The 27,192-nt window shown below is 56.9% G+C and overlaps 1 protein-coding gene across 1 annotated transcript; it reads left to right on the top strand.

Moving 5' to 3' along the window:
- The first annotated feature begins 13 nt into the window (after positions 1–13).
- Positions 14–26,775, top strand: VWCE (von Willebrand factor C and EGF domains). Its single transcript, XM_044260335.1, has 21 exons — positions 14–40; positions 1,717–2,147; positions 4,447–4,541; positions 4,646–4,735; positions 5,052–5,180; positions 7,889–8,005; positions 10,082–10,198; positions 11,133–11,261; positions 12,064–12,485; positions 12,568–12,661; positions 13,886–13,968; positions 15,446–15,533; positions 17,193–17,278; positions 18,532–18,649; positions 19,182–19,267; positions 20,534–20,630; positions 21,697–21,779; positions 22,867–22,957; positions 23,040–23,122; positions 23,398–23,488; positions 25,765–26,775. Exons 1-21 carry the CDS (start codon positions 14–16, stop codon positions 26,367–26,369), a joined length of 3,162 nt encoding a protein of 1,053 aa, XP_044116270.1. The 3' UTR covers positions 26,370–26,775.
- Positions 26,776–27,192: the final 417 nt, after the last annotated feature.

The following is a 27,192-nucleotide window of genomic DNA, read 5'->3' as shown; positions in this document are numbered from 1 at the left end:
CTGCTCACCGAGTATGGAGCAAACCCTGCAGACAGTCCAGGTGAGCTGGGGGGTTGGGATGGGGCGGGGTTGGGGGGGCGGCAGCAGAGAGTAGCGGAGTTCAGGGAGGCGGTAGCCGGGGGGGTGCTGGAGTGTGGGGGAGGGTGGCACAAGGCGGGACAGGTGTGTAAAAGGAATATTTGTCCAGCGTGTTGTGTTGAACACTTTGGGTGGCTTCTAGAATCAGGAAGGAGCACCTGTTCGACATTGAGTAGTGACCCAGGTAACAAAGATAAAGACAGTGGTGTGGGCTCAAGAGAAGGAAGGGCTTCGTGTTCATCCTTATTCTTAAATAAATCAGGGCTAGATTCCCGACCATGTGGACACTGAAATACTTTGGGGGGGGGTAAAGATTTTTTCATTTGAGAGAGTTTCCCCCACTAAGCTGGGAACTCGACGCAGGGCTCGATCCCAGCACCCTGGGACGATGACCTGAGCTGAAGGCAGATGCTTAACTGACTAAGCCACCCAGGCGCCCGGACACCGGAGCACTTTTTAAGTAACACAAATGCAGCCTGAGCGGTGCAGGGAAAAGTGAACCTTATGGCTGTTAAAGGCCTGAAAGAAAGATACTGTAGTATCCCGAGCGTCCTCAGGACTTAGGATGGATGTACATATGAAAGTTGCACTCATGATACAAAGTATTTTGGTGACCTACTTGCTGAGAATGTGTTGCTTCAATTAGAAGAGGCCCCAACACTAACAAGGTGAGATAATGGACCTAAATCTGAGCACCCGGGGAAAACACAAGCACTCAGGTTCGGTTACGGAGACTGGCTTAGCAGCTCGTGTTTAGGAAACAACAGTAACAAGCATGACAGCCAGAAACACCGGTAGTGGAAACTGTGATATGAACCACCAGCATCATGCATTTGCCAGAAAAGCCAAGTCCTATTGGGCTGTGTTAATAAAAGCATGGTATCTGGAAGGAAGGAGTTTATAGAGTCCAGACCATTGTTGGTCCCCCGTGGTCATTTGTGGTCACCGGTGTTAACCTAAGGTAGCCAGTGGGAGGACAGCTGCAGAGGCAGAACCACAGGAGCTGGGATGATTTAGCTGAGAAATAAAAGCACTTCCTAACAAATGTAGATACTCAAAACTGGCTTGGGATGCCTTTTGCCAAGTAGTGAGTTTCTTATCCCCGGAAGTGTTTAAGCAAAAGCTTGACTCACTGGATCTGGGTGCCTAGGGAGGCTTTCTACACGAGGCAGAGAGAGGGGTCGTCCTTCCCACTTCCTCCCACTGGATGATCCCGGTTTTTCCTCCATCACCTGCTCACCATTTCCCCGCCTACCGGGCTCTGATTCTGATCTGGGGCAGCTGCAGAAGGGGGCGAAGAGGAGCCTCTGGATTCCCGACTAGCTAGTGCCCCTGGCCAGGGAGCAGGTGGATCCACTGACCGGCACACCCAGGGCTAGTGTGCAGACTGCTGGCAGGCAGGAAGTCAGAGCTGCGGAGCAGCGAAATGACCCCGCGTCCCACCTTCTCGGGACAACACTGGCAACTCCAGCTCCAACGAGACCAGCAATGATCCGGGCGCAGAGCCTGCAGCGCCAGCCTTCGTCCGAGTGTCTCTTTCCTCCCCGGGCCTCAGTTTGACCCCCACAGACCTTCGCAGAAAGCCGACTCCCAAACCCCGGCCGGAGGTGTGGGCCGAGGCTAAAACCCCGCCCCCAGGGGTCCCTGATCTTTGCCCCCGCGCTGGGCTCCGCGCCTCCCCAAGAGGCCACCAGCCGGCGGGCGGCTCTGCCTTTTGTGTGTTTCGCTCGGAGGTGCCAGCGACCACCCCCCGCCCCCCAGCCGTCCGGCGCGTCCCCTCGCGGCCCCCGGCCCCTCCTCTCGGAGTCCCCCAGCCCCCCTGCTCGACTCCGCGTGCCAGCTCGGGGCTCGCTGGTTCGCTCCCTGCGGCGCCAGGAGGAGGGGCGAGGGCCGGCAGCCCCCTCCCCCGCGCGCGGCGCCGGAGCCCAGCCGAGCCGGGGGGACCAGCCGCCGCCGGTCATGTGGGCCGGACTGCTCCTCCGGGCCGCCTGCGTCGCGCTTCTCCTGCTGGGGGCCCCGGCTCGCAGCTACACCGGGAGGAAGCCGCCCGGGCATTTCGCCGCCGAGAGGTAAGAGCCTCTCGCCCCTCCTCTGTCCCGCCGCAGGGGCGCTCCCCCCGTGGGGCAGAGGGGATCCGGGGAGCCGCCAGCAGCCGCGGGTCTGAGCGCCCCCGAGCGCGAGCGCAGCCCAGGGGGTCCGGACAAAGAGACAGCAGCCTGTGCTCTGGGCGGGAGCCAGTCCTGAGCCCCTGGCGGGGGCTGCCCTACCAGGACCGGTTGGGGGGGGATGGAGAGCCAGGCGCTGGGTGAGCCCCTGGGTGTGCCTTGGGGCGCGGACCCCTGGCGAGGGCAGCCCGGGACGTGCCACCGGGTCTCCGGAGCGGCTGGCCGTCGCTGGGGCTGGGGGCTTCCCCCGCGTCCAGGCTGCACGCACGCAGTGGACCTTGGAACCGCCGGGCTCTCAAATGGGTTACGTTTCGGTTTCCGCCTGTGTGCGCGCGCGGGCGGGGGTGGCGTGTTTGCCCCTTTGCTCTCTCCCGATTGATGCCACCCTCCCCTCTAGTCTCCTCCGGCGGAGGTAGGGCCGTCGCGGGCCGAGCGCGCGTGTGTGCGTGATGCTCCGAGCGAGGGAACACGGTGTCAGCGGGCGGCCTGGCCCGCGGCCACCGCCTCAGGGGGCGCGCAGGGGGGCGGCCCCGCCAGGCTCGCAGCTCGCACGTGTGTTCTGCCGCCACCGCCAGTTCCTGCCCCGATGGGCCCGGCTCCGCCGCGCTCCGGAGCCTTCCCGCCACCTGTCTCCCCATCACAGCCCGTCCGAAGAGGCTCCTTGGGGTGCTCGGCCCCCGGCCAGCTGAGGGGGCGACAACACCGGCCTCCAGGGCATCCTTCCGTCTGCCGCTTCGAGGGCACCCCAGTCCCTTTCAGGACCCCGTCTGAGGAGCAGGAGCTACCGGCTCCTCTTTCCCAGGCTGCTGCCCTGATCGCTCTGCTCCGGGCCGCCAGTGCCAGCTTGGCCAGCACCTCCCACCCCCCAGGGCCCCGCTTCTTTGCTTCTTCTGTGATGACTTCAGAGAAGGACACGTCTCTCTGAGGCTCCAGGCACAGTTTGTGCAGATGTCTCCATGCTGCCCTGTGCCGGAAGTTCTCCTTCCCAGAGTGCTTGTCACATGCGACAGCTGCTCCCCCCCCCTCCCCCCCGTGCCTGCTGCCGCACCTGGACCTGGGGGCTATCCTGTAGACCACCTGACAGGGCAGAACATTCCGAGCAGGGGGAGAGCACAGTCCGGGAGGGTTTTCTTGTCCCTCTCCCGTGGTGCAAGGATTCCCAGTTAAAACTGGGCTGGACTCCATCGCTCTGCCCAGCCCATCACAGGATCAGTTCCAGTCACCCTCCCTGACCCCCTCTGGGGCGGTGCACCTGCTGCTCCCTCTGTCCGAAGCGCCCTCTCCCTGCCTCCACTCTCACACCTTACCCCTACTCCTCTGGCTTGGCTCCATCTAGATCCTGGCCTTCCAGGAAACTCCCCTTCTCGGAACTCCAAAGCCTGTCCCTGTGTGGCACTGGTCACACTATTTTGTTATCACCCAGGTCTTTGCCCAGATTCCCTTGAAGGTGGGAAAGTGATCTTTTCCTGACCGTCCTGCCATACCTCATCCAGTGCTGGGCACACTGTCTCCCTTTTACTGGCACCCCCGGCCCCACTATGAGATTTTACCTGGGGAATGACATTTCTGTCTCCCCTGGGACAACCCTCTTCCCTCGTCCCTTCTGCTGCCTTCCTTTCTCAACCTTTCCCTCAACAGCCGTTTAGTGAGCACCTACCACATGCCAGGCATTGCTCTGGACACTGAGGGGAACACAAAAGATGGACCCGGGTCCTCAGAGAATGAGAGGGAAGACAGACTGAACAAATCAACAAACTGATAAGTAATTTAATGTCCCAGGAACCAAGTGTTAAGAAGAATAAAGCAAATCAAGGGTGGATGAGATGGATCTCTTTGAAGGTGCAGGAGCAGAGGGAGACTGGGTAAAGGAGTACACTTCTGGGTACACTTCTGAGGAAGAACCTGTGTACATTTCTGAGAAAGAACCTTCCTGAATGAGGGAACTGCAAGTGCAAAGGCCCTATGGCAGCCATGCCTAGGGCCCTTCCTCCATTTCCATCTCTCTCCCTCAGTGCTGAACCCCTCTGAAGTTTCCCTCCACCCCCCACTCCCCCAGCCACTCTGCTCTATGTTCATGTGGCTGAGAACAGGTCTCGAGAACTGTTTGTCAGACTTACTGACTGGCCGGGAGGCTTTCACTGCATGGCTGACCAATCCCTGGCCCAGAGGAGAAATGTGGAAAATGCTCTTTCCTCTCTCCTAGACGCCGGCTGGGCCCCCACGTCTGCCTCTCAGGCTTCGGGAGTGGCTGCTGCCCTGGCTGGGCCCCCTCCATGGGCAGTGGGCACTGCACCCTGCGTAAGTGCCTGTCCCCATGCCCCAGATACCCTCCCCAGCAGGGCACTCGCCCCCTGGGCTGGCCTAAGTAGGTCCCACTCCCTCACCTGCGTTTCTCCTCTCAGCGCTCTGCTCCTTTGGCTGCGGGAGTGGCATCTGCGTTGCTCCCAACGTCTGCTCCTGCCAGGATGGAGAGCAAGGAGCCACCTGCCCAGGTAACTGGGGGTGGGCCACGGCTGTTGGGAAGAATTCTTCTGGTGCTACGACTATGTGCCCGGCTTAGGGCTTTTGTCTTACTGAGAATATTGTCTTCCAGCAACCACCTTAGGGAGGCCTTCTCATCCCCATTTTACAGATGGGGAAACCGAGGCACAGAAGTTAGTGGCTTGCCCAGAGTTACCTGGCTAGTGAGTGGCAGAGCTGGATTTAAGCTCCGGCCTCTTGGCCTCCAGAGCCACCTTCCCAGCAGAGTTTATGAGCTGCTGGTACTGAGGCATGCTGTGTGCTCACGGGGGGTGGTGCCTGTTCTAGAAGCCCACGGACCTTGTGGAGAGTACGGCTGTGACCTGTCCTGTAACCACGGCGGCTGTCAGGAGGTGGCCCGAGTGTGCCCCGTGGGCTTCTCCATGACGGAGACGGCTGTCGGCATCAGGTGTACAGGTGAGAGACTTGGGCGCCGGGTGGGTGGGAATTCTGTCTCTTCCGTCCATCCGTCTGTCCTGCCAGGGCAGTCTCCAGAGAGATGCAGGCCAGGCTGAGTGAGGCCAAGCTCTGGCTGGGGGTTTGGGCAGGGAGGCCGGCAAAACCAAGAAAAGGGTCCCTTCTGCTATGAGCCCCTCTTATGGGCCTACGGGCTAGGGACTGTGGTGACACGTGGTGGCTCCGTCCTGGCTGCTGTTGGTCCCTGCTTCTGAACAGGAGGAGGGGAGACAAGTCAGGATAACCCTGGTCCCATGTAATGGGGCCATAACTGGCCAAGTGCCCAGGGCTGGGTCCACAGAGGGGCAGATAACCAGCACGGGAGGTGAGTTGACCCTGGAAGGTTCCCTTGGGCTCGTGATGTTTGAAAGATGAGGAAAGGCAGCCTCAATAACTACTCTGTAAAAGTGCTATTTGTTTGTGAGTCTAAAGTGTTCTAACAGGCAAAGTCTGTCACCTTCCTCAGAGGCGCCCGGCCGCTGGGACCCATTTCTTGCGGATCTTTCCAGAGAGCTGAAAGGAAGCTACTCCCCTGCCTTTTTTTTTTTTTGAGTTTTGACTTTGTAAAAATAATGTTTCTTTCCTAAATATGAAAGTAAAAAATAACCTATTTTGGAACATTTGGAAAGTGAAAAAAGGTTAGAAGGTACAAACAAGCATGTCTCCAAAAAGTCCCTACCCAGAGATATTTGTTACTAAAATGAAGTTGTTTCTTTTGCCCTGTTCCCTGGAGGTGTATGTGTTTGTAAGTGTGTGTACCTGTGTGTGTATGTATGTTAGTCATGCATATCTGTGTGTCCTGTAAATGGGGCTCATACCTTATACAGAGTTTTCATTCTTTTTCTTACTTTTTATTTTTCTTTTTTAAATTTTTATTTATTTATTTTTTGAAGATTATTTATTTATTTACTTAACAGAGATAGAGAGAGATCACAAGTAGGCAGAGAGGCAGACATAGAGAGAGGGGGAAGCAGGCTCCCGGCTGAGCAGATAACCCGATGCAGGGCCCGATCCCAGGACCCCAGGATCATGACCCGAGCCAAAGGCAGAGGCTTTAACTCACTGAGCAACCCAGGTACCCCATTTTTATTTTTTTTATTTATTCATTTGACAGAGAGAGACACAGCGAGAGAGAGAACACAAGCAGGGGGAGTGAGAGGGAGAAGCAGGCTTCCCGCCGAGCAGGGAGCCTGATATGGGGCTCGATCCCAGGACCCTGGGATCATGACGTGAGCCAAAGGCAGACACTTAACGACTGAACCATCCAGCTGCCCCTTTTTCTCACTTTTTATTGGGGTTGGGGAATAGTCCTCACAACAGAGGTTTTAGGGGCCGCGTCTGTGACTCTGCTGTAGCTCGCCGTCCCTCATGGATGTCGCCGGCAGCTTCAGTACTACCAGCTATGCCGCAGTAAAGAGGCTTCTCTTTATTGTTCCCAGAAAGAGAGCCACTGGGTCAAGGGTCTTGCTGAGGATTTTGGTGCTTGGGACTCATTGCAACATCCTCTTGAGGAAGGCTGAAGCAATCCCCCCCGCCAGCACCCCTGCCGAATGTTTCCTGGGGAGCTCTTTCTGCACACACTTCTTGTTGCTGAAGCAAACGGAACTTGGAAAAGCCCTTGTTCTAATGTCAAAGCTAGGCCGCGGGCAGGGGCCTCCAGGGGTCCCAGTGGGATGGGGTTAGTCAGGTGGGCTTCCTAGAGGCGCTGAGTGTGGTCCCGAGGGGCCAGCTCTGGGGAGAGCAGGTAGGGAGAAAGGAGGTGTCCAGCAGGCTTAGGGCCAAGGGCTGGGAGACCCGGAGGCAGACTGCAGTGGGCGGCACAGATCTTGAGAGGTTATCATGGTTCTTCGAGAAGGGAGGACATGAAGCCAGGGTGGGGAGTTCTGTCCCCTAGTGCCCCTCATCCCATAGGCCTGAACTTCCAAAAAGGACTGCTTGGATCCAGTCACCCCGCCCTGGGCAGCAGCCTCAGGACCTTCTGGGCTCTCTGCAGCCCGGCCTCCACCCATTGGTCTGGCCTCCTGCTGCCCCTGCAGGAACCTGAGCTCCTGCTAGTCCCAGTGCAACTGCGGGCTCTCTCCGCTCATGGCCCCCCTCCTCCTGATGCCTCCTGGTCCTCTGCCCACCTGTCCTCCAGGCGTTCCCCGGTGGGGCATGTATCACCCAGGTGGGTGCCAACCTCGTGGGCTTGTGGCTCTTGATGTTATCAGATCCTAACCAGCTAGAGAGTCTCTGCCGTGTCTCGGCCACATTTGTGTCCTCAGTGGCCTCCCTCTGGATCTGCTGCATACAGGTGGTGCTCAATAAGGATTTAGTGGAACTGAATCAGCCTTCCTGCTCACTCCCCTCTGCCCTCTGAGTGTTGCCCTGCAGTGGAGCCATTGGAAATGACTCTGTCTCAGCCATCCCCCATCCTCTGGTCCGAGCGGGTCACAGAGAAGGATCCTGGCCCTCAGCCTCTGCTCTCTGGTGGTTCCTTCTTGGCTGATGACTTTCCTGGGGGTGGCTGGTCTTTCTTCCTTGGGGAGGAAGAAAGGAGGTGGTGCTGCTTTCCACCTGCTGAGTAGGTAGGCTACCTGAGGGGAAAGCATCCTCATGGGGTCCATTTTACCCTCACACCCGACCACCATGCAGAGTGGTCCATGCAAGGATGTCTTCTCTCTTCCCAGACATTGATGAATGCCTAAGCGCCTCTTGTGAGGGCCAGTGCGTGAACACGGAAGGCGGGTTTGTGTGTGAGTGCGGGCCGGGCATGCAGCTGGCTGCTGACCGCCACCGCTGCCAAGGTGAGCGGCCTGGGGACAGGTAATGATGGTGCCGTTGCCCCTGTGCCAGGGCTCTGAGTCAAAGGCGTGGGGGCCCTGCCCAGCCCAGCATGGGCGCTCCACACCTTACCACATTTCCTGGTCCCCCGAGGGAGATCCTGTTAGTCATCCCTGCTTTAGTGATGGGGAAACTGAGGCTCACCCAAGGCCATCCCGGCTGGAAGCGCTGGACTCGGCTTGAATCCAGGCATGTCCAGCTCTGAGCTGGCTCTGCAGGGTAGAGGCACAGGGCTGGAGAGGCCAAGGGGAGGGCCCGGGGCAGGACCGAGGAGGCCCCCGAGGTGAGGGAGGGCCGTGGGAGAGGCACGCCTGCTGCAGTCCTTCACCCACTGTCCTCATTAGCTCCCTCTGCCCCAGTGGTGTCCCAGCTGCCCCATCTGGTGGGGAGGGGCAAGGAGGTAAGGGTGAGGGCAGGATGAGGGAGATCTTCTAACATAATCATCCCTTCTTTGAAGATGCTTCTTACTTGTGGAAGGAAGCCTTTTCTCTTAAACCAGGCAGATAAAACAAAGGTCCCCCCTGAAAGTGTGGTGTTATTTTCTACCATTTGCAATACTCATAAACTGTAAAACAAGTTTTAAAAGTTGCTACTTCCAGACCCTCTTCACCACTCCTGGGCCCTGCTCTCCCTCGGGAATAACCCTGATGTCTTAGTCTGCTCGGGCTGCTGGAACAGAACCCCACGGACTGGGCCATTTACACAGCAGAATTTATTCTCCTGGTTCTGGAGGCCGGGAAGCCCGAGGTCAAGGAGCCAGCCTGTTCGCTTTTGGGTGAGGGACCTTCCTGACTTGCAGACGGTCTCCGTGCTGTGTTCTCACGGGGACAGAGAGCTGATAAGCACACTGCTCCCATCATGAAGGAGCCCCTTCAAGACCTCAGCTAAACCCAATCACTGCCCGAAGACCCCGCCTCCAAATCCCATCACACCAGGGGTTAGAACTTGAACATGTGCTTCTGGGGGAACACAGCTCCCCTAGCACCTGGCTATTGCTCTGATGCATGCCCTCCCTGCCTGTCCCCACAACATGTACACACACCCACACACACCCACACACCCATACACACTCACAGAGGTAGGCTGAGTGGCAAACAGGTGCAGAGCTGGATTCTGGCCTCATGCTAAACACCTTACGTGCATTTTCTCATTTCTTTCTCAGACTGATGCTGTGAGGCTGGTACTGTTTATCTCCATTTTCCTGATAGGAACACTGAGGCTTAAAGAAATTAAGTAACTTGCCCAAGACCATGTTAGACCTGGGATTTGCGCCTCTGGTTGGTTGTTTTCTCAGCGATCTGTCTGGAAGATCTCTCCAGATCAGTGTGAATGGGCCCGCGTTGCTCTTTTTAACTGCTGCCTGGGGCTCCGCCTTGTGACTCTCCTACAGTGGACTAACTCTTCTCTTATTGATGGACACATACATTATTTCCAGTGTTTCACAATTTCAAACAGTGGCATGGGGAAGCTTTGACAGAGGAGGCGCTATAGAAACTGAGTTTTGAGGTATGCGTAGGAGTTTTCCCCCAGACAAGATGGACAGGGATCCCCGGCAAACAAAAGAACGTGGGCAAAGAGGGAGGCCCACAAGAACATGGTGCATTTGGAAGGTGGCAGAACAAAGGTGAGGGACAGGGAAGGAAGTGGGCAAGGCCACCCAGGGCTTGTGAGCTGTGATGTGGCATCGGTGCCCATCGGAGCAGAGAGTGGTCCGGGTGTTTGGTCAGAATATCCTGGACGCTTTGTAGCAGAAGGCTTGGGAGGAGCACAGGGAGACGCCCCAGGCTGTCGCTCTTCTCAAACCAGAGACAAAGGTGGCCCAGGCTGGGGTAGGACAGTGAGTGAGGATGGAGAGAAGAGGGCTGGCCCAGTCAGGATTTTGTTGATAGGCTGAATGTGGGTAATTGAGAAAGGGGTGAGGAGGGTCTCCCACGGCCCTGAATGGGGGAGGGGATGGCAAGGGGAGAGGAAAATGGGGAGTACCCAGTTCTGACACTCCATGGGGTAATGAGCGGCAGCCTTGCCCTGGTCCCTTGCAGACACTGACGAATGCCTCGGGACCCCCTGTCAGCAGAGATGCAAAAACAGCATAGGCAGCTACAGGTGTTCCTGCAGACCTGGCTTCCATCTCCATGGCAACCGGCACTCCTGTGTAGGTAAGGTGGGGGGGCCTGTTGTCTTCATACTTAGGCTGCCCATCAGGAGGTTGGGCAGAGCGAGCCCAGGGACTGGGAAAGGCCAGTGGTCCAGACCTCCTGGCCGCCTGGAGCCTGGAAGCCCTTGAACCTTGGGTCAGCCAGAGCCTGCCCTTCCCTGGGTTTGGCGTGGCTCCTCATGGAAGACCCTGTCTTGGACTTTTCCTGGCCACGTGCCACTTTCATCCTGTTACGTTTCTCTTCCACCCCTCTCCCAGATACATCCCAAGGATTCCTCTCTGCTCACCCATTTTCTTGGCTGCCTTTGCTCCCCTTGGTAAATAAAGCATGTTATGTCTTGGTTCCTCTGGTTTAGAAGGAGACCCCTGTTTTCTTAGCCCATTAGCAGAAATTTCCAGAAAGGGATTGATTGGCATGTTTGGCTTAAGCTTGGCTCATGGGTTGAAGGTGGGGGCCCTTGGGCCTGAAAACAGACCTTGTTCTGGCGGACTTTGGTGTTTGTCCCGAAGCCTACCTTGAGCTGGGCAGTGATGTTTGAGACTCTTTTTCAGGGGGCCACACCATCCCCTACCACACGTGGGAGGCTGGAAGTTTCGAAGATGAGATTCCCAGGGGAACCATCCCCACCAGCCAGTATCCCCACCAGCCAGGGCATAACCATTGCTGCCTAGCAGGGCAGGGGGTGGGGGTGGGGCGGAAATGAGTCATGGGTGGGTCCATTAAATGCCAAGGGGATGTATGAACTTTCCAAGGGGACTAGCAGCAGATTTCAGCCCCACTCCTAGACATCTGAGTCACGTCCCAGATCCTGAGGCAGGGATAGAGCCCATAAGAACACGACAAGAGACTGCCCCTGCCTTCTGGGCTCAGGGATGCAGGAACAAGGGGTCGTCGCCCCAAGGAGGCAGCTGTTGGCAGCGAGGCTCTCCTACAGATGTAAACGAGTGTCGGAGGCCGCTGGAGAGGCGAGTCTGTCACCACTCCTGCCATAACACCGTGGGCAGCTTCCTGTGCACATGCCGACCTGGCTTCAGGCTCCGAGCTGACCGCGTGTCCTGTGAAGGTGAGCCACCAACCCCGCAGTCCCGGACCCAGGCCCGGTCTCAATGCCAGGCCCCGCCCCCATGCCCGGCCCCGCCCCCATCCTCCCAGGCCCCGCCCCACCCGAGGCCCCGCCCCCACCCTCAGGGCTTTGGCCCTTCTTCCTTTTCCACCCATTCATTTCCAGTTCATCTCGTTATTTCCAACTCTTCACGTTCTTTCTCATTTCCCCCTCCCTCTTCTTTATCCATTCGTCCTCCATTGCCATCTTACTGTTTCCCTAACCCTTTTGTTTTCTTGCAAATGCAACAGGGAAAGACAAATGCTAGAGGAGCCCGGGACAGGAGTCCCTGGAACCTGGGCTCCCAGGACACTTTGGACAAGGTGGCGTCAGCTCACGCTGCCATGATTCAGCAGTGTGCCTATAAACATGCGTATAAGGTCATCTAAACACTGAGCACACTCATTTCTAGTGCACCGCGAGCTTTCCCCAGGCTGTGCCTCCAACCGGAGCCTCAGCATCCCCTCCCGGGAAGCCACATCTGGCAGGGGGAGCGGGGGAACCAGTCCCAACTTGTCACTTGGGCCTGCTCCTGTGGTGCTTTTCCATCCACCTGTGTGATCGCCACCGCAGCCCGTGTGGTCTTGGGTTGAACTGGTGGTGTTAGATCACCAGTTATGCTGATGAAGAAACTGGTCCGGAGATACCCAGTGACTGTTGGTGGAGGAGCTGCCTTCAAGCCTCACCGCCCCCCTCCCCTCAATCCATCCGCCTCCTGCTTCCGGCTGCCTCCCTCAGGAGACCCCCTTTGCTTGCGTTTCAGCCTTCCCGAAAGCCGTGCTCGCCCCATCGGCCATCCTGCAGCCCCTGCAGCCGCCGCCCAAGATGCTCCTGCTGCTCCCAGAGGCCGGCCGGCCTGCTCTCTCCCCCGGACACAGTCCTCCTTCCGGAGCCCCGGGGCCCCCAGCTGGGGTCAGGACCACCAGACTGCCTTCTCCCACCCCTGTACCACCCACATCCTTGCCCTCTGTCCCAACTCGGCTGGTGGCTACCCCCATGCCTCGTGCCTCCCTCTTGGGGACCCTTGGACCTCCCTCACAACCACAGGAGGGGTCCCCGTCCTTGCCCAGGGGCCCAGCAGCCACACAGGTGGCACCAGGGTCCTCTGCCTGCTGGCACCTGGGAGCCACGTATGACTCAGGGAGCCGCTGGACAGAGCCTGGGTGTTCCCAGTGCTGGTGCCAGGTAGGTGGGAGGGATCCTGGGGGCCGCCTGGGTCTGGTGTCCGGGGCCTTGTGATGGCTGGAACTCCTGCTTCTGCTTCCAGAATGGGGAGGTGACCTGTGAAAAGGTGACATGCGAAGCTGCTTGTTCCCACCCGGTTCCCTCCAAAGATGGGGGCTGCTGCCCGTCGTGTACAGGTGGGAGCTGGTCTGGGGAAGGCTGCTAGTTCCCCACATGGTCCTACTCCTTCCCTTCCCCCGCCCATCTGCCGCTGAAAGGCTGTTCTCCAACTTCGGGGTACATTAGAATCACTAGAAGGGTAATTCCTGGGTCTCATCCCCCAGAGCTTCTTATCCATCAGGCGTGGGTCGGGCCTGGGAATCGGCGTTTCTAACAAGATCCCGGGTGATGCTGGTGTTGCTGGTCCAGGAGCCACACTTTGAGAACCACGGGTCTCTGCTGTGGTATCCCTCGGGGGGAACTTTTCATCTTCTGGGGATCCTTTCTGAGCTTCATCCTTTCCTACATTCAGTGAGTTCCCCCAACTCTACCCAGCGGTCCCCCTCCCCTGCCCCAACTCCCCTCCTGTAGCCAGAGGAGTAATCTTTTGCAAATTCTGTCCACTTTCCAGTTTCCTTCCATAATCTGTTTACAGTTTTTCATTCACTTCCCCTTGCTGTTAGGATACAGACCCTAAATCTTCACAGGTCCTTCCACAGAGCTTCTCACAACTCACTCTGCATGCGGATCCCTGGGATCTTCTGAAATCCCAGCTTCTCATTCCGTAGATCTGGGGAGGGGCCTGAACTCTGGCCATAAGATGCTGGGGCTGCGGCCCGGGGATCAGCAGTAAAGACATCCTCTGAAGGGTTAGAAGTAGAAACAGACTTAGTGGCTTCTTAATGATAATCATGACCTTTTGCCATGTTCCTACTGTATACTGAGCTCTGAATGTGAACGGCTGGGCACCTTCCATGTGAGGCTGTGGGTCCATCCAAAGCCCCGGCAGGGCACGTGGTGGTATTCCCATTTTACAGTAAAGACAACCGAATCCATGAAGGTTAAGTGACATATCCAAGGTCACTCAGGTTAACTGAATGGACAGACCAGGTTTTTGAACCCGGGGCTGCCTGGCTGCCTTTCCTGCCGTATGGGAATAAAATGCCATGTTCTCAGTACAGTTCGGGGTTTATAGACCTAGCTGGAACCCTCCTGGGCCATCTTCTGTGGGTGTCTTCTGCTTACTTCTCCAGGGGTCCTAGGACCACACAGTCCTGGGTACCTAGATCTGCCGCTCCCGGGGCATCCTGGCTGGTGAGAGAAGGTTCCAGGGACATTACGCCTGGAAAAGTAATGAGACCTCAAGCTTCCTCTGCTTTGAAGAGGTCTGATGCCTCCACTCCTGTTTGTCTTTCAAAAAGGCTGTTTTCACAGTGGCGTCATCCGAGCCGAAGGGGACGTGTTTTCCCCTCCCGACGAGAACTGCACTGTCTGTGTCTGCCTGGTGAGCATCCCAGGAGCCCCAAAGCCTTGTGGCTGTTTTCCTAACCTTTGGGGGTTTTAGAGGAAGAGGGAAAGCTCCGATGATGTTGAAGGTGAGCTTGTCAAACGGAGGAAGAGTTCCCAGGTTGTGGATTTTGGTCGGAACCTGTCAAATTTAAAGGCGTGGGGGTCTGTGGAGTCCAGGAGCTTTCTGCTGAGCAGCGAAGAGCCAGCAGGCAAACAGGGTCCATCTGTCGAGGAAGGGGAGGGGATGGAACTCCCTTGGAAACTTCCCACTAGGGAGGCTGTTTTTCTCTCCAGGCAAAATATTTGCCAGCCCAATAAAGGCATCCACAGTTGGGAAGTGAAGCTTGAGTCTGGCGTCTTAGACCCCTCGGCCATCCTGACAGCCTAGATATCCACACTTGGGAGGGAGGAAGCTTATTACCAGTTTGTTAAGAGTATTTCGCTGTAGGCCAATTCGCTTCTCAAGGAATAGTTATTAAGCACCTACTGTGTTCCGGACACTGTCAGGTGCTGTCCCATCGATTCCATTAGGAGCCCTCCGGGCCTACCAGGCTTGGGGCTTGGGGCTTTCCTTCTGTTGCCTTAGCTGTGGCTGCTGGTGGCTTGTCTGGGTCAGCTCTCCCGTCCCTGCTCTACCGATGACAAGACCAAGGCATGAGCTGGGATTTGAGCCGAGGTCTGTGTCCACAGCCTGGGCTCTGCCCACCACCCCTCACCGCCATCCTCTGACCTTCACTGCCCAGGTGGCGAGGACAGTGGCCCCAGTGGAAGGCTGGGGAGGGGGAGTGGGGGGCAGGGCACGGAGACAGCCAGCGCCCCCCTTTACCGAGCTTCCCCCCTGTGCCACGCACGCACAGTGGCCAAGCCCCTCTGTGGATCATGTCATGGCACCAGTCCTCAGCAATCCCTGATGGAGGCGCCATTTCTGGCTCGTCTTGCAGATAGGGAACCTGAGGCTCAGGGAGCTGATGGACGGTGGCCAAAGTTACACGACTCGTTAGTGGGGGAGCAAACACAGCTTCTTAGCTCTGGCTGACTCCAGAGGCAGGTTTTCGTTTTTTTTGGTTTTGTTTTATTTTGCCTTCACTTCAAATTTTGAAATTTAGTTTTAAAGTTAATTCTTTGAATAGCCAAGATTTTACCTGGTTCGAAACTGAGATGCACAGGAAGGTGTTTCTGGTGGCATAACCTCCGTTTGCCTCTTCCCGGCATCCTTGCAAAGCTCCTGTATGCCGTGGGAGGATGTCCTCGGCGTGCGGCGGTAAACTCCAGGACCTGGGTCCCTGCACACTGTCCTTGCTGTCACCATGGTGGCATTCAGAGGTCTTGGATGATTTCCTTTAAGGGGTTTTGGTGTTGGACAGGGGACCCAAGGGGTTGCGTGAAATACGGGACAAACCGAGGGGCTGTAGGGCCTGGTTCTCCTCCTGCCCTCTGCTCCCCCCACCCAGCACCATCTCTCCCCCGCTCAGGCCGGAAATGTGTCCTGCATCTCCCCCGAGTGTCCTCCTGGCCCCTGTCAGAGCCCCCTGAAGTCAGATTGCTGTACTTGTGTTCCAGGTCAGTGAATCTTTGGGCTAGGTGGGGGGTTAGTTTTTTGTGTGTTTTGGGGGGAAGGATGAGTGGAGCAGAGGACAGAGATTGGTTTTTGCTTTGGAAACTCAAATCAAGCGCAGCATTTTAAAGTATCAGTTTAATTGAGCACCTACTACGTGTGCTGTAGTTTGTACGCTAGATCGGGCTTCCTGCTCAGGCAGCCCCTGCCCCTAGAGGTGCCTTCAAGACAGCCAGGAAGGGGTGTGAGGCCACCCTTGACATGGCTTTGTCTTGAGACTGGGAAGGCGTCTCCCCTTCCCCACTAATGAGTTGGTCCTTTGTTAAAAATGTGGTTCTCTTTTCCTGGGATGACCTCATCATCCTCACGAATGTTCCCTGACAGCTCTGTGCTGTTGCTTGCCAGCACTTGATCTCATCGCATCCGTGTGGCTCAGCCTTGAGGGAGTACTATTCATAACCCTATTTCATAGAGGACAAAACCGAGGCTCACCAAGGTCATCACTGCCCAGAGACCTACAACCAGTTAATAGAAGAATAGAACTTGAAATTGAGCCTACCTGATTGCAAAGCTGGTGTTAATTAAAAAAATACTTTTCTTATATTTTAAATATTACTTTTAGCTAAGACATTTTTGAGTGGGTAATATACTGCCTATGAAGTAGTAGCTGTCAACAGCCTTATCAACCCCATTCTACAGATGGGAAGACTGAGGCTTAGTGAAATTAAGGATGTTGCTCCAAATCCCTCCCTAGCGAGTTGTGTAGCTGGGATTTGAATCCAGGGCAGACCGACTAAGCGGGGTGGGCCTGGGCTGGCTTGCGGCCTGTTTTATCAGTGCGGGGGTGCCTGGGTGGCTCAGTCCTTAAGTGTCTGCCTTCGACTCTGGTCATGATCTCAGTGTCTTGGGATTGAGCCCTGCATCAGGTTCCCTGCTCAGTGGGAAGCCTGCTTTCTCTCTTCCACTCCCCCTGCTCATGTTCCTGTTCTTGCTGTCTTTCTCTCACTGTCAAATAAATAAATCTTAAAAAAAAAAAAAAAAAGAAGCTTTCGGTGATTCCTCCTGGTCTCCAGGGCCTGGCTTCGGTGTCGGACCTTGTCTTAGGTATCTGGGGCAGTCTCTTTTCCTTTCCTTTTCTTTTCTTTTCTTTCTTTCTTTCTTTCTTTTTTAAAAAGATTTTCTTCATTTATTTGACAGAAAGAGCAAAAGCAGGGGGGACCAGCAGGCAGAGGGAGTGGGAGAAACAGGCTCCCCAAGGAGCAGGGAACCTGATGCGGGGACTCGATCCCAGGACCCTGGGATCATGACCTGAGCTAAAGGCAGACTAACTGACTGAGCCACCCAGGTGCCCCCTGGGACAGTCTCTTTTCATTTCTGCTTTTCTGTTACTCTTTAGTGATTCTGGGAGTCCCCTCCCTTTTTGTTTAAGCATCTTAGTCTACATGTGGGTCTTAGTTTCATTCCTGCGTCAGTTTCCAAGCAGCCGTGTAGTTTCGATGAGGGGGGGCTTGGGAGGGAGTGGCTGGCTCCTTGAATGGGGCACACGCTGTGGACATGGTGGAAGAATGTTGGCTTCCCCAGGGCCCCCCGACCCACCGTTCTGCTTTCTCTTTAGCTGCCCCAGTCCAAAGACCTTGAGCTGCCTCTCCCTTTCTCCTCCGCAGTGAGATGCTATTTCCACGGCCGGTGGTACGCAGACGGGGCTGTGTTCAGTGGGGGTGGTGACGAGTGTACCACCTGTGTCTGCCAGGTAGGTGGGTGCAGGAGACGGCCGGGTGCAGGGCTTCCCGAGCATGCCTCAACCCGGAGAATAGGAGCTGCCGTGCGGCAGAAGGGACACGGAGGAAGCATTACGCGGATCTGCGTTCACCAAGGCCTTCCCACCGTCCCCTTGCCGTTCTCCCTTTAGCGGAGCTATTTATAGAGCACCTAGTCTGGGACAATGTTGAGTGCTGGGGGCACAGCTAAACACAGGGCAGCCCCGGTCCCTTCTTCAGGGGGCCCACAGCCTAGGTGGGTCACGGGCAGGTGGTGGCGAGGGTTCCTGCAGGTTTCTTGGAGGGAGGGGAGCTAAGCTGAGATCTGCAGGGTGAGGGACTTATCAGAAGAGGAGCCAAGGCAGGGGTGCCTGGCAGGGGGCAAGAGCACACGCCTGTTGTCAGGGCTTGAAGATGTCCCTTCTGGCAGTGTAGGATGTGGGCAACGAGTCAGGCAGGAGAAGAGACTGCAGACGGGGCGGGGTGGGGGTGTGCTTGGGTTGGGGTCTGAGAAGCAGGGCCCGGGGGGCGGGATTCTTGTGCAAGGGATTTTCCAAAGATTTGCAGGAGGAGCCAGCCAGGGAAGAGGGACCGGGGGCGGGGGAGGGTGAGGTGGGGAAGGAGCCAGGTGACTGTGGGATCTCAGGAGTTGCACGGCCAAGAAGGGTGTGGCCAGAGGCCAGGGAGCTGCACTTGTCTGTACTCTCTCTGCTCCCAGGGAGGGGAGTGGGGGGGGCTGAAGGAACCATTCAGGTACCTGGAGGGCCCGTCCCCTGTCAGCCAAGGGCAGTACTTGGGGGAAGGGGTCTTGGGGAGGAGGGGGCCCCATAGTCTCTGCCTCAGACTCAGTCGTGAGGGGCTTTGCCAGCCTGGCAGAGGGCTCTGGGCTTGGCAGAGCTGCTGATGGATTCTAGGTTTGGAGCTGTGCGATCCCATTGGTGCACGAGAACTTTCTCTGGCTGCAGAGTGAGGGCAGACTGGAGTGAGAGCTGAAGTGAGGGCATGAGGGGCTGGGGTGCAGCCGGGGCCAGCAGGGACCCCCATCCCAGCAGCCGGGACATCCCGGGACACGGTCCCAGCTCCCCCCACCCAACCTCCTGCCTCCCACTCCTATTCCTTCGGCTCCACGAAGATTCTTTGTCACTTTTAGGGGGGTGACAGTAGCCTTCTAGGCTCCTCTTTAGCTTTCGGATGGCCCTGGGCTGGGGAGCTGCCCTCACAGCCTGTGCCCTTGGTTCTCTTCCAGAATGGGGAAGTGGAATGTTCCTTCACCCCATGTCCAGAACTGGACTGCCCCCGAGAGGAGTGGTGGCTGGGCCCTGGACAGTGCTGCTTTACCTGCCGGGAACCCACACCCATGACAGGTGCGGCCCCCGGCCCCGCTGGCTGGCGTTCTGCCCGACACGGGGCCTGGATGCCCTCCAAGAGGCAGGCTGCGTGGCCCCTGAGGAGATCGTGTGTGTGCGTGTGCGTGTGCATGTGTTTCGGGAAGCGTGTCTATGTGTGAGTGTGCCCCTGAGTGTGGGAGTGCCATCTGCCTGTGTTTGCCTCGGAGTGTAGGTGTTTGTGTGAGCGGGCCCGTGTGCAAGGGTGTGCGAGTGTGTGCATTTCTGGGTTTGGAAGTCGGCATCTGTTTGCCTGAGCCTGTCTGTGTGGAACAGGCACGTGTTTGGAGGGAGCACCCCCACCCCGAGTCCCCAGCTGGGCCGGCAGCTGCAGGCAGCCCCTGGGCCCAGCAGGGGGCGGAATGGACACTCTGGGGGACTGTCTGTGTGGCATGAGTAAGCGCAGCATCTGTCCTTGGGTGGGGGGCGCCCTGTAGGTTAGGCAGGCATTAGGGACCCTCCTCAGCACTTGTGCTCAACCGCGCTTTCTCCTTCGTTGTCCCCCGGCCAGGCTGCTCTCTCGATGACAATGGGGTTGAGTTTCCGATTGGACAGATCTGGTCTCCGGGTGACCCCTGTGAGTTATGCATCTGCCAGGTGAATGGCAACCTGCACGCCTTCAGCTGCTCCCCCAACCCCTGGCTGTCCCTGCCTCGCCCCGAGCAGAACCCCTTGGCCCTGACCGGGACCTCCCTGCCGCTCCCGAAGCTGTCCCTCTCCTATGCCGGCAGGTCCCATTTGTACAGAATGGGATGTGAGCCGCTGGTCCGGGAGCAGTCGGGGTCCCAGGAGCAGGACTTCCCTGGGGACGGATAACCAAAGGAGTGGGATGGCCCGAGGCTCCATGGTTCGGGTCTTCCCTGTGAAACTGCGGGGTTTCCTTCACGGACCTAAATCTGTGACCTCAGCTCGGCCGAAGCGGGTCAGGAGACGGGTCTTAGAGTCGATGGGCCCAGAGGCAAACAGCTGCTTACCAAGGAACAGCCTGGTTTCCACTCGCTGTTTAAGCACTTGCTGGCTTTCCTTTCTGCTTTAGAAGAGCTTTTAGTCCCTCGGAGTTTAGAGCTTTATCTCTCAAAACCAGGGTCATACCCCCGGGGGGTGTCTGCTGGCACAGACTCTCCAGGCTGCTCAGACCTCTGCACTCAGAATCTGCATTTTAATCCCCTGGGTGACTGGTCTGACCATTGGCATGTGAGAGGCACAGGCTTCACGGGTCTCCGATGCACGGTTTGCGAAAAAGCCCAAGACCCTTGCAAAACTTGGAAACGTTTCATCGGAATTACAGTTGGGAGGAGGGCACATCCGCTCCCTCTCCCCTTTATGACTGACCCAGGGCCCTCATAGTATGAGAAAGCAACACAAAGCCTTCATCAACATTCAGAGTCTTAGAGACAAAAAAAAAAAAAAAGGAAACCATATGTGGTGCTTTTGTCTTCTGAAATAGACATTTCCGGTGGAATAGTTTTCTATAAAAATAGGATTTTATTGTACTCCATAGGTTTGGGGTGAGCAAGGGTTCCAGGGAAAAGCTGAGAGAAGAATTTGGATGGGCCGGTGTTGAGCTTTGGCTGCCACTAGAGAGGGACAGGAAGCCACGGAAACCAGAGCCCCGCTCTGACCTGCTCTCTCCGTACATAAGGAGGCTCTCGTGGAAGGCTCACACCCCCTTTCCCCAATAGCTGGCCCTCTTTGTGGGGGACCTGCCACCCCCAGCAGCATCATGGTACCCTTTGGGCCAAGCCTCGGCCAATGTGCAACACGGCCCTTTCTTGGGGGTGGGGGTGCTGGGAGGCGGGAGCGTGGCAGGGAGGCGGGGCCGGGGTTACAGGTGGGGTCTGGGTGAAGTTCTTCCTCCTTCAGGCAGACGGTTCGGTGAGCTGTAGGAGGACGGACTGTGTGGACTCTTGCCCTCACCCGATTCGGATCCCAGGACAGTGCTGCCCGGACTGTTCTGCAGGTAATTTCCTGCTGGCGGAGTTGGGGGGCGGTGGGTTGCAGCACAGCATCTCCTGCTCCCCTTGGCGGGGATCCCTGACACTGCCCCCTGCTCCACACACATCTGGGCTCACCGTGCACCAGGCTCCTCCATGCAAAGCGTGGGCCCCACAGGCTTCATCCCCATAGCCCCATGGGGCATGTCCCATGGGGCAAGCCCACCGTACAGATGAGGAAGCCGGGCTTCAGAGACCTAAATCTGTCTGCCCACGACCAGCCCTCTCTGGGTGCTGGAAGCAGATACAGACATTCTCCGAGCTTCCAGCCTGGGTAGCCCGAGCTGAAGGCAGACACTGAACCGACTGAGCCACCCAGGTACCCCTGCTTTATTTTTTTATACCAATGTTTCCCTTTTCCATGATTTCAAAAGTAACATTTTATCGAAGTACATGCCGCAAAAATAAAAACAACTAAAAAAAAGGGCCCCTTATCACTTTTAGCCTCATGGTTTTGTTTTTCTGATCTCTTTCAATGAAGTATCTCTGTCTCTGTAGGCCAGAGGTTTGTAACATGTACCCGTATCTAACAAATAACATACTGATGTTCTAGAACATTCCCCTGATGTCCTATCACCTGCTTTCATTCTTCCCAGGATGTGATAAATGTCCTCAAGGTGGCAGCATTCAGATCAGACCTCAGCGGGCTTGGGGAAGCTGAGGGGAGAGATGTGGGGGAATGTTCTGGAAGGTGGGGACTGGGTGAGTGGGTTGCTGGGGGAAGAGCAGAGAGGACGGCTGTAGTGCCTGGGCCAGTCCCTCTGGCCTGATCCTGCCCCAGAAATGCTCCCTTCTTTGGAGGTGGAGACACTCTGACCCCTCTGCTAAACCCAGTGCAAAGAAAACAAAAACAAAAACACCCAATCCAGACCTGTGTTTTGTCCCTTCCCTTAAACCCCGGGGATGACTGCCTGGGGAGGCAATTGGCCTGACCTTTGTTACTCAGAAGACTCTCAGACCTTCGCCCTTGGCAGGAGCCTGGTCACCAGCCTCCTCCCCAGCGGGCACTCACCCCTGTGCTCTCTCCGACAGGCTGTACCTACACAGGCAGAATCTTCTACAACAACCAGACCTTCCCGTCCGTGCTAGACCCGTGTCTGAGCTGCATCTGCCTGGTACGGCCCACCCGGCCCTGACCCTGGTCTATGGAACCTCCCCACAGGCTCACACCAGTTCCAGAACCTTGGACGCCCATCCAGAGCCCCGCACGGGGAAGGTCATTCTAGGTCACGGCAAAAGTTGACTCCCTCTAGCCCTACCCGGGTCAATCTTTACCCAGGGCCAGAGAAATCTTTTTAAGCTTGCCCCATGAAAGTCCTCTGCTAGGGGGCATCTTGGGGGCCCCTTATAGTGTAATGTGGGAGTGTTCCCTGAGGGCTCGGGGGTGGGGCTCAAGCCCAGGCCTGAGCCACCATCTTTAATAGACTCCCATTATGGTGCTCTTGCCGTGGGCCCATCTGGCTCTCGGCCGTTTCCCTGCATGAGCTCAGTTAATCTTGGGGAGAATCCTATGAGGTAGGAGCCACCATGTCCTCCATCTGTGGGTCAGAAAAATGAGGCACAGAGAGACGAAGTCATCCTTCCCTCAAGATCCTACGGCCAGTCCTGCTAGTGGGCCGAAGTGCCAGGAGTCGAATCCTGCTGTTCTGAGTCTCTGCTCTGGGAGGCGCACTTGGCCTCTAAGCCAGACTGCCCTCAGTCTGAAAAAGCCTGTGGGACTGTTCGTGTGATTCCGATTGGGAAAATGGCTGGGGGTGGGGCGGGGGGCAGGCCTCGCTGCTTGTGCTGCAGGAAACGTTTGATGCAGGGGGAGCCCCTTTGCTGGCAGTGGGTGAGGACGCAGCGTGGAATGGGACAGGGTCCGCGGGATCAGAGGACCTCAGGGCGAACATCTCGGCCTCTGAGTGGCCCTGTTCGTTCATGGGCTTTGTGGAGCTCCAGGCTTGTAGGTCCTTCTCTCTCCTTGGTTTTTGGTGCTCACCCTTCCTGGGTAATTCGTGGGTTTGTTCAGCTGGGGCCTGGTGACAGATGAGCTGCCTTGTGGGACTTGCCCTCTGTCAGGAAGACAGACTCTGAGTGAATGAACCTGTCCCCGCACCATGGGGGCTCCGAAGGGTGCTTGGTGGCTCTGTGGCTCTCCTCCCAGAGGGTCCTGGCGGTGGCCCAGAACAAAGGGCCTCGTGTGTTTTCTGTGTCGCGCAGCTGGGCTCTGTGGCCTGCTCCCCCGTGGACTGTCCCATCACCTGCACCTACCCTTTCCACCCCGACGGGGAGTGCTGCCCCGTGTGCAGAGGTGAGTGGGGGAGTCACTGCCCCACGCCCGAGGCGCCTGGGAGGCCTCGGCTCTCACGGCCCGGTCTCCTCTGCCCCTGCAGATTGCAACTACGAGGGAAGGAAGGTGGTGAATGGCCAGGTGTTCACCTTGGACGATGAGCCCTGTACCCAGTGCACATGCCAGGTCAGCGGGGCCTGGGGACTGCTGCTTGCCTTTTGTCCCTTGGCAAAACGCTGAGTTCCCTTAGCACACAGAAGCCCATCTTTCTCCCGCTTCCCAACTTTAAATAACAGCCAGAATACCTTTGGATTCAATGGTACCCTCCCTCTTTGTGGGTTCCTTAAAGCCTCTGTCCCAAGATATTTCTGTGGATGGAAGAGGGCACTCTTCTGTGGGGGCACTGTTCTGGGAGGGGTGATGATCTGGGCTTCCTCCTGTGTGTCCTTGTGCTTCCCCAGCTGGGAGAGGTGAGCTGTGAGAGGGTCCCCTGCCCACGGGCCTGCTCCGACCCCTCTGGGCCGCCCAGAGACTGCTGTTCCTCCTGCCCAGGTAAGCGGACCTCTGGGTCCTGAAGCTTCTCCACTGTCTTCCTGCACTTTGCTCTTCTTCCCAGAAACCTAGAACTTGTAAAGGGCTGGATGTGCAAAACCCAGGCTCAGAGAGGGAACGTGTTTTGCCCAAGGTCACACAGCCAGCATGTGGCGAGGACACATGGGCCCTGTGGTTAGCAGGTGGAGTACTGGGTGGCGGGGCCTTGGGAGCCCTGTGGGGCCTCCTGGGGCAGGACAGCATGTCACCAGAGAGGTGTCCTCACCTGATGGGGTCCTCGAGAAACAGGAAACTCATCATGATGTAGCTGGTTCCCCTTATTCCCACAAGCTCTGCACTGTGTGTCTTGAATTGAATTTTTCTGATTTAACATGTCCATAGAGTACCTTAAATGTGGCTATTTTATGCTTCTTTTTTTTCTTTTTAAAGATTTTATTTATTTATCACAGAGATCACAAGTAGGTAGAGCGGCGGGGGGGGTGGGGGGGAGGCAGGCTCCCTGCCGAGCAGAGAGCCCAAGGCGCGGCTCGATCCCAGGACCCTGGGATCATGACCTGAGCCGAAGGCAGAGGCCTTAACCCACTGAGCCACCCAGGTGCCCCTTTATGCTTCTTTTTAAAAAAAGATTTAATTTATTTATTTGAGAGAGAGAGCACAAGCGGGGGGTGGTAGAGGGAGAAGCAGACTCCCTGCTGAGCAGGGAGCTTGATGCGGGGCTCGATCCCAGGACCTTGGGATCATGACCTGAGCTAAAGGCAGACGCTTAACCATCTGAGCTACCCAGGCACACCCTGCTTTATGTTTTTTAAATTTCCAGAAAGACAGTGAATTTTTCTACTGTTTTGTGGCCTGGATTTCCTCTTGGATAAAATACCTGTTTAACTCCTTTGGCTGAAGAGGATCCTCTCTATTTAGGGTCACTTTTGGGGTCCGTGGCTGGAGAAGCACAGCCCTCAGGACTGGTGGGGGCTGGAAGCCTCCTGAGCCCCTCCGGCCCTGTTGTTGAGAACCCTTGATTTATAGACTTTGTTTCCTGAAACTGCCACACGCTTCTCGGCAAGCTGATGGTTATTCCCCCTGCTGTCCGGAGGCTAAGCATTCGCGAAAAAGCCAGGCCACGTCCAGAGCATGTGACCCGTGTTACCTCCTTTATTTGCTCCCAGGAATGTGGATGCTGTGGTTTTATCTCCATTTTACAGATGGGCAAACAGAGGCCCAGAGAAGTTGGTTTCTGTCTTAAACTGCTCTCTAGTTGGTGGCGCTGGGCTCAAGCCCAGGTCTCCCTGATTCCTTCCCCCTTGCTCTGCTGCCTCCGGATGGGGAAACAGAGGCACAGGGAGGTCAGGTGCAGCGCTGGGCCCCTTCTCCTGGAACACACTGCTTCGGCTGTGTTTGCCTCGCACCTCTTCTTAACAAGAGCTCTGTATAAGGAGAAACCACTTTTTGTGGTGGTAGAATGTGAATGATTTCCTTTCGGTAATTAACAAAAGCCACAGTTTTCGTGAGCTATAAATCACGTACTGTTCCATTCACACACTCCGTGTACAAGCCAGGGCCTTCAGGCATGTTCAGAGTTGGGGACCGTCCTCCAGGTGATTTTTAAAACATAATCATTCCTGGTTTTCTAGGCTTGACCGCATCTGTCTCCTCCTGATTGTGCCTTTCTCCAACACTCCTCCTTCTTGTGGTTCTTCCCCACCGTGTTCTCTTTGCCCATCCTCTTCCTTTGCTATTACTCCTCCCGCGTATCAAGCCATTATGATATTCCAGGCTCCAGGCTGAGATTTTAAAAAAAATTTTTCAACAGACTTGATTTTTTTTAGAGCAGTTTAAGGCTCCCCGCACAAGTGAGCCAAGGTGGGAGAGCTTCTCCTACTCTCAGCAGCTTGCACGCAACGGAACGTTTATTACGATCAGTGAGCCTCCTGCCCTGACACATGGTAGTCAGCCGACGTCCCGGTTAACTGCGGGATGTGGGTTGGGATTTCCCACGCACCATTCACTGAGTCCTCAGAGTGGCCCTGTAAGTCATTAGGATGCCCATTCTATAGATGGCAACACGGAAGCCCAGCGGAGTTATGCGCCTCCTACAAGGTCACACAGCCAACGCCTGGTAGAGTGAGTTGGGCGGATTGTCTCCCTCTGCTCCTGGTTTCCTCTTGGTCTCGCCCTGGAGGCAGGGGCCACTGGTCCTCAGCAGCCATGAGAGGTCTCTGTCCCCGCCGTGGCCGTCTGGGGGAACCCCAGGGCATCTTATTTCCTCCACCTCTCCCTAGATGCCCCAGAGAGGAAGTCCACGGAGGTTGGCAAAGCAGCTCGGAGTCCCCGTGGAGATGCTGAGGCCCCGGTGAACTGTAGCTCCTGTCCAGGCCCCCCGGTGGTGTTGCCTCAGAAGCCAGTGCCCCATGTCCTCCAGCTCCTCCTCAGAACGAACCTGTCTAACGTGCAGACTTTACCCACGAGCCCCTCAGGAGCCCGGGCCTCGCCCTCAACCCCTTTGGGGCCTGAGGGTACATTCCCAGGGGAGCCCGTGGCCTCCCGGCCGTCACCAGGGGCTTCGATCCCTCCAGGAGCCTCTACTCTACCTCCAGCCTCTCCCGGGGCTCCTGGGCCTCCTCCTGTGACTCCAGAACCGTCCGCCTCCACCTCTGGGGTCCAGACAGGGGCCAGAAGGTCTTCTTCACCGGCCATTCTCCTGACTGAAGCTTCAGCCCATTCCACGGTGGCCCCCAGCCCCTCAGAGAACCCGGCCACCCTCCTCAGGCCTCGCAGACCCTCTTCCATTGCCTCCAGACTCTCTGCGGTCCTCACAGCCACAGCCAGCTCCAGCCCCCGGTGGCCCGCTGCAGGGACCTCACGGGAGGACGAGTCCACCGGGTAAGCAGGCCTCTAGGTCGGGGCCCTGCCTGGGAGATGCTGGACAGAGAAAAGGGCCAGTGGCCTTGGGTGCTGGCAGGGAGGCCCTGGGGCGAATGAGGCCACTGACCCCGGACGCTCACTTCTGACCTCTGGCTCCTGGAGGGATGGAAAGTCCCCAGGACCCCACGTAACCTCATCCCCAAGAAGATTTGGAACGTCCCGTAAGAACAGCAATCGGTACTCTCCATGGTCAGTATCCTCCTTGGACAGCACTGCCGGCCTGTCTTTTGAGGACGGTCAGGGCTACTGAGCTCCCCGCTTTGGAGGAGAGGAGTCAGCGAAGGCCCTGGATTCCCCTGGGACTGGGCCACCAGCTGTCCTGTGTCCCTCCCTGAGGTTTCCTGATTAAAGCCTGTCTCAGTCCCCCACATTGCCCTGCTCACTCACTTCTCGCCCTTGGAAAGTGTGGAAACGTCACTCCAAGCCCACGGGTGCTAAACCAGCACCCCACCTCAACCCTCCAGCTCGGGAGAAAACCCAGCACCCAACTGGGGTGGCGTGCGTGGTGTCTTGTGGAAGCACCTGCTGCCTTTGACAATGGGGGGCTCCTCCAGTGAAAAGGGAAAGGATGGAGGAGGAGGCTCTGCGGGTTGGGTTCCCTGAGGGGGAGCCTCTCGGAGATGGACCGGGAGTGCGCGGTTCCCCAGGGTACCCTCAGCAGGGGCACCGGCAGGCAAGGGGGAGGCGGAGAGGGCAGCAGTGAGGGAGAAGTTCTAAGCCTCAGCCAGCCCCCTCTGAGGCTAGGGTGGCCCTTCAGAGTTGTCCCGAGTTGGCACCAGGAACCA

This window comes from Neovison vison, chromosome 7, assembly GCF_020171115.1.
Source record: "Neovison vison isolate M4711 chromosome 7, ASM_NN_V1, whole genome shotgun sequence".
NCBI lineage: Eukaryota > Metazoa > Chordata > Mammalia > Carnivora > Mustelidae > Neogale > Neogale vison.
Note: the sequence above shows the minus strand (reverse complement) of the source record. Positions and strands in the feature narration are given on the sequence as shown.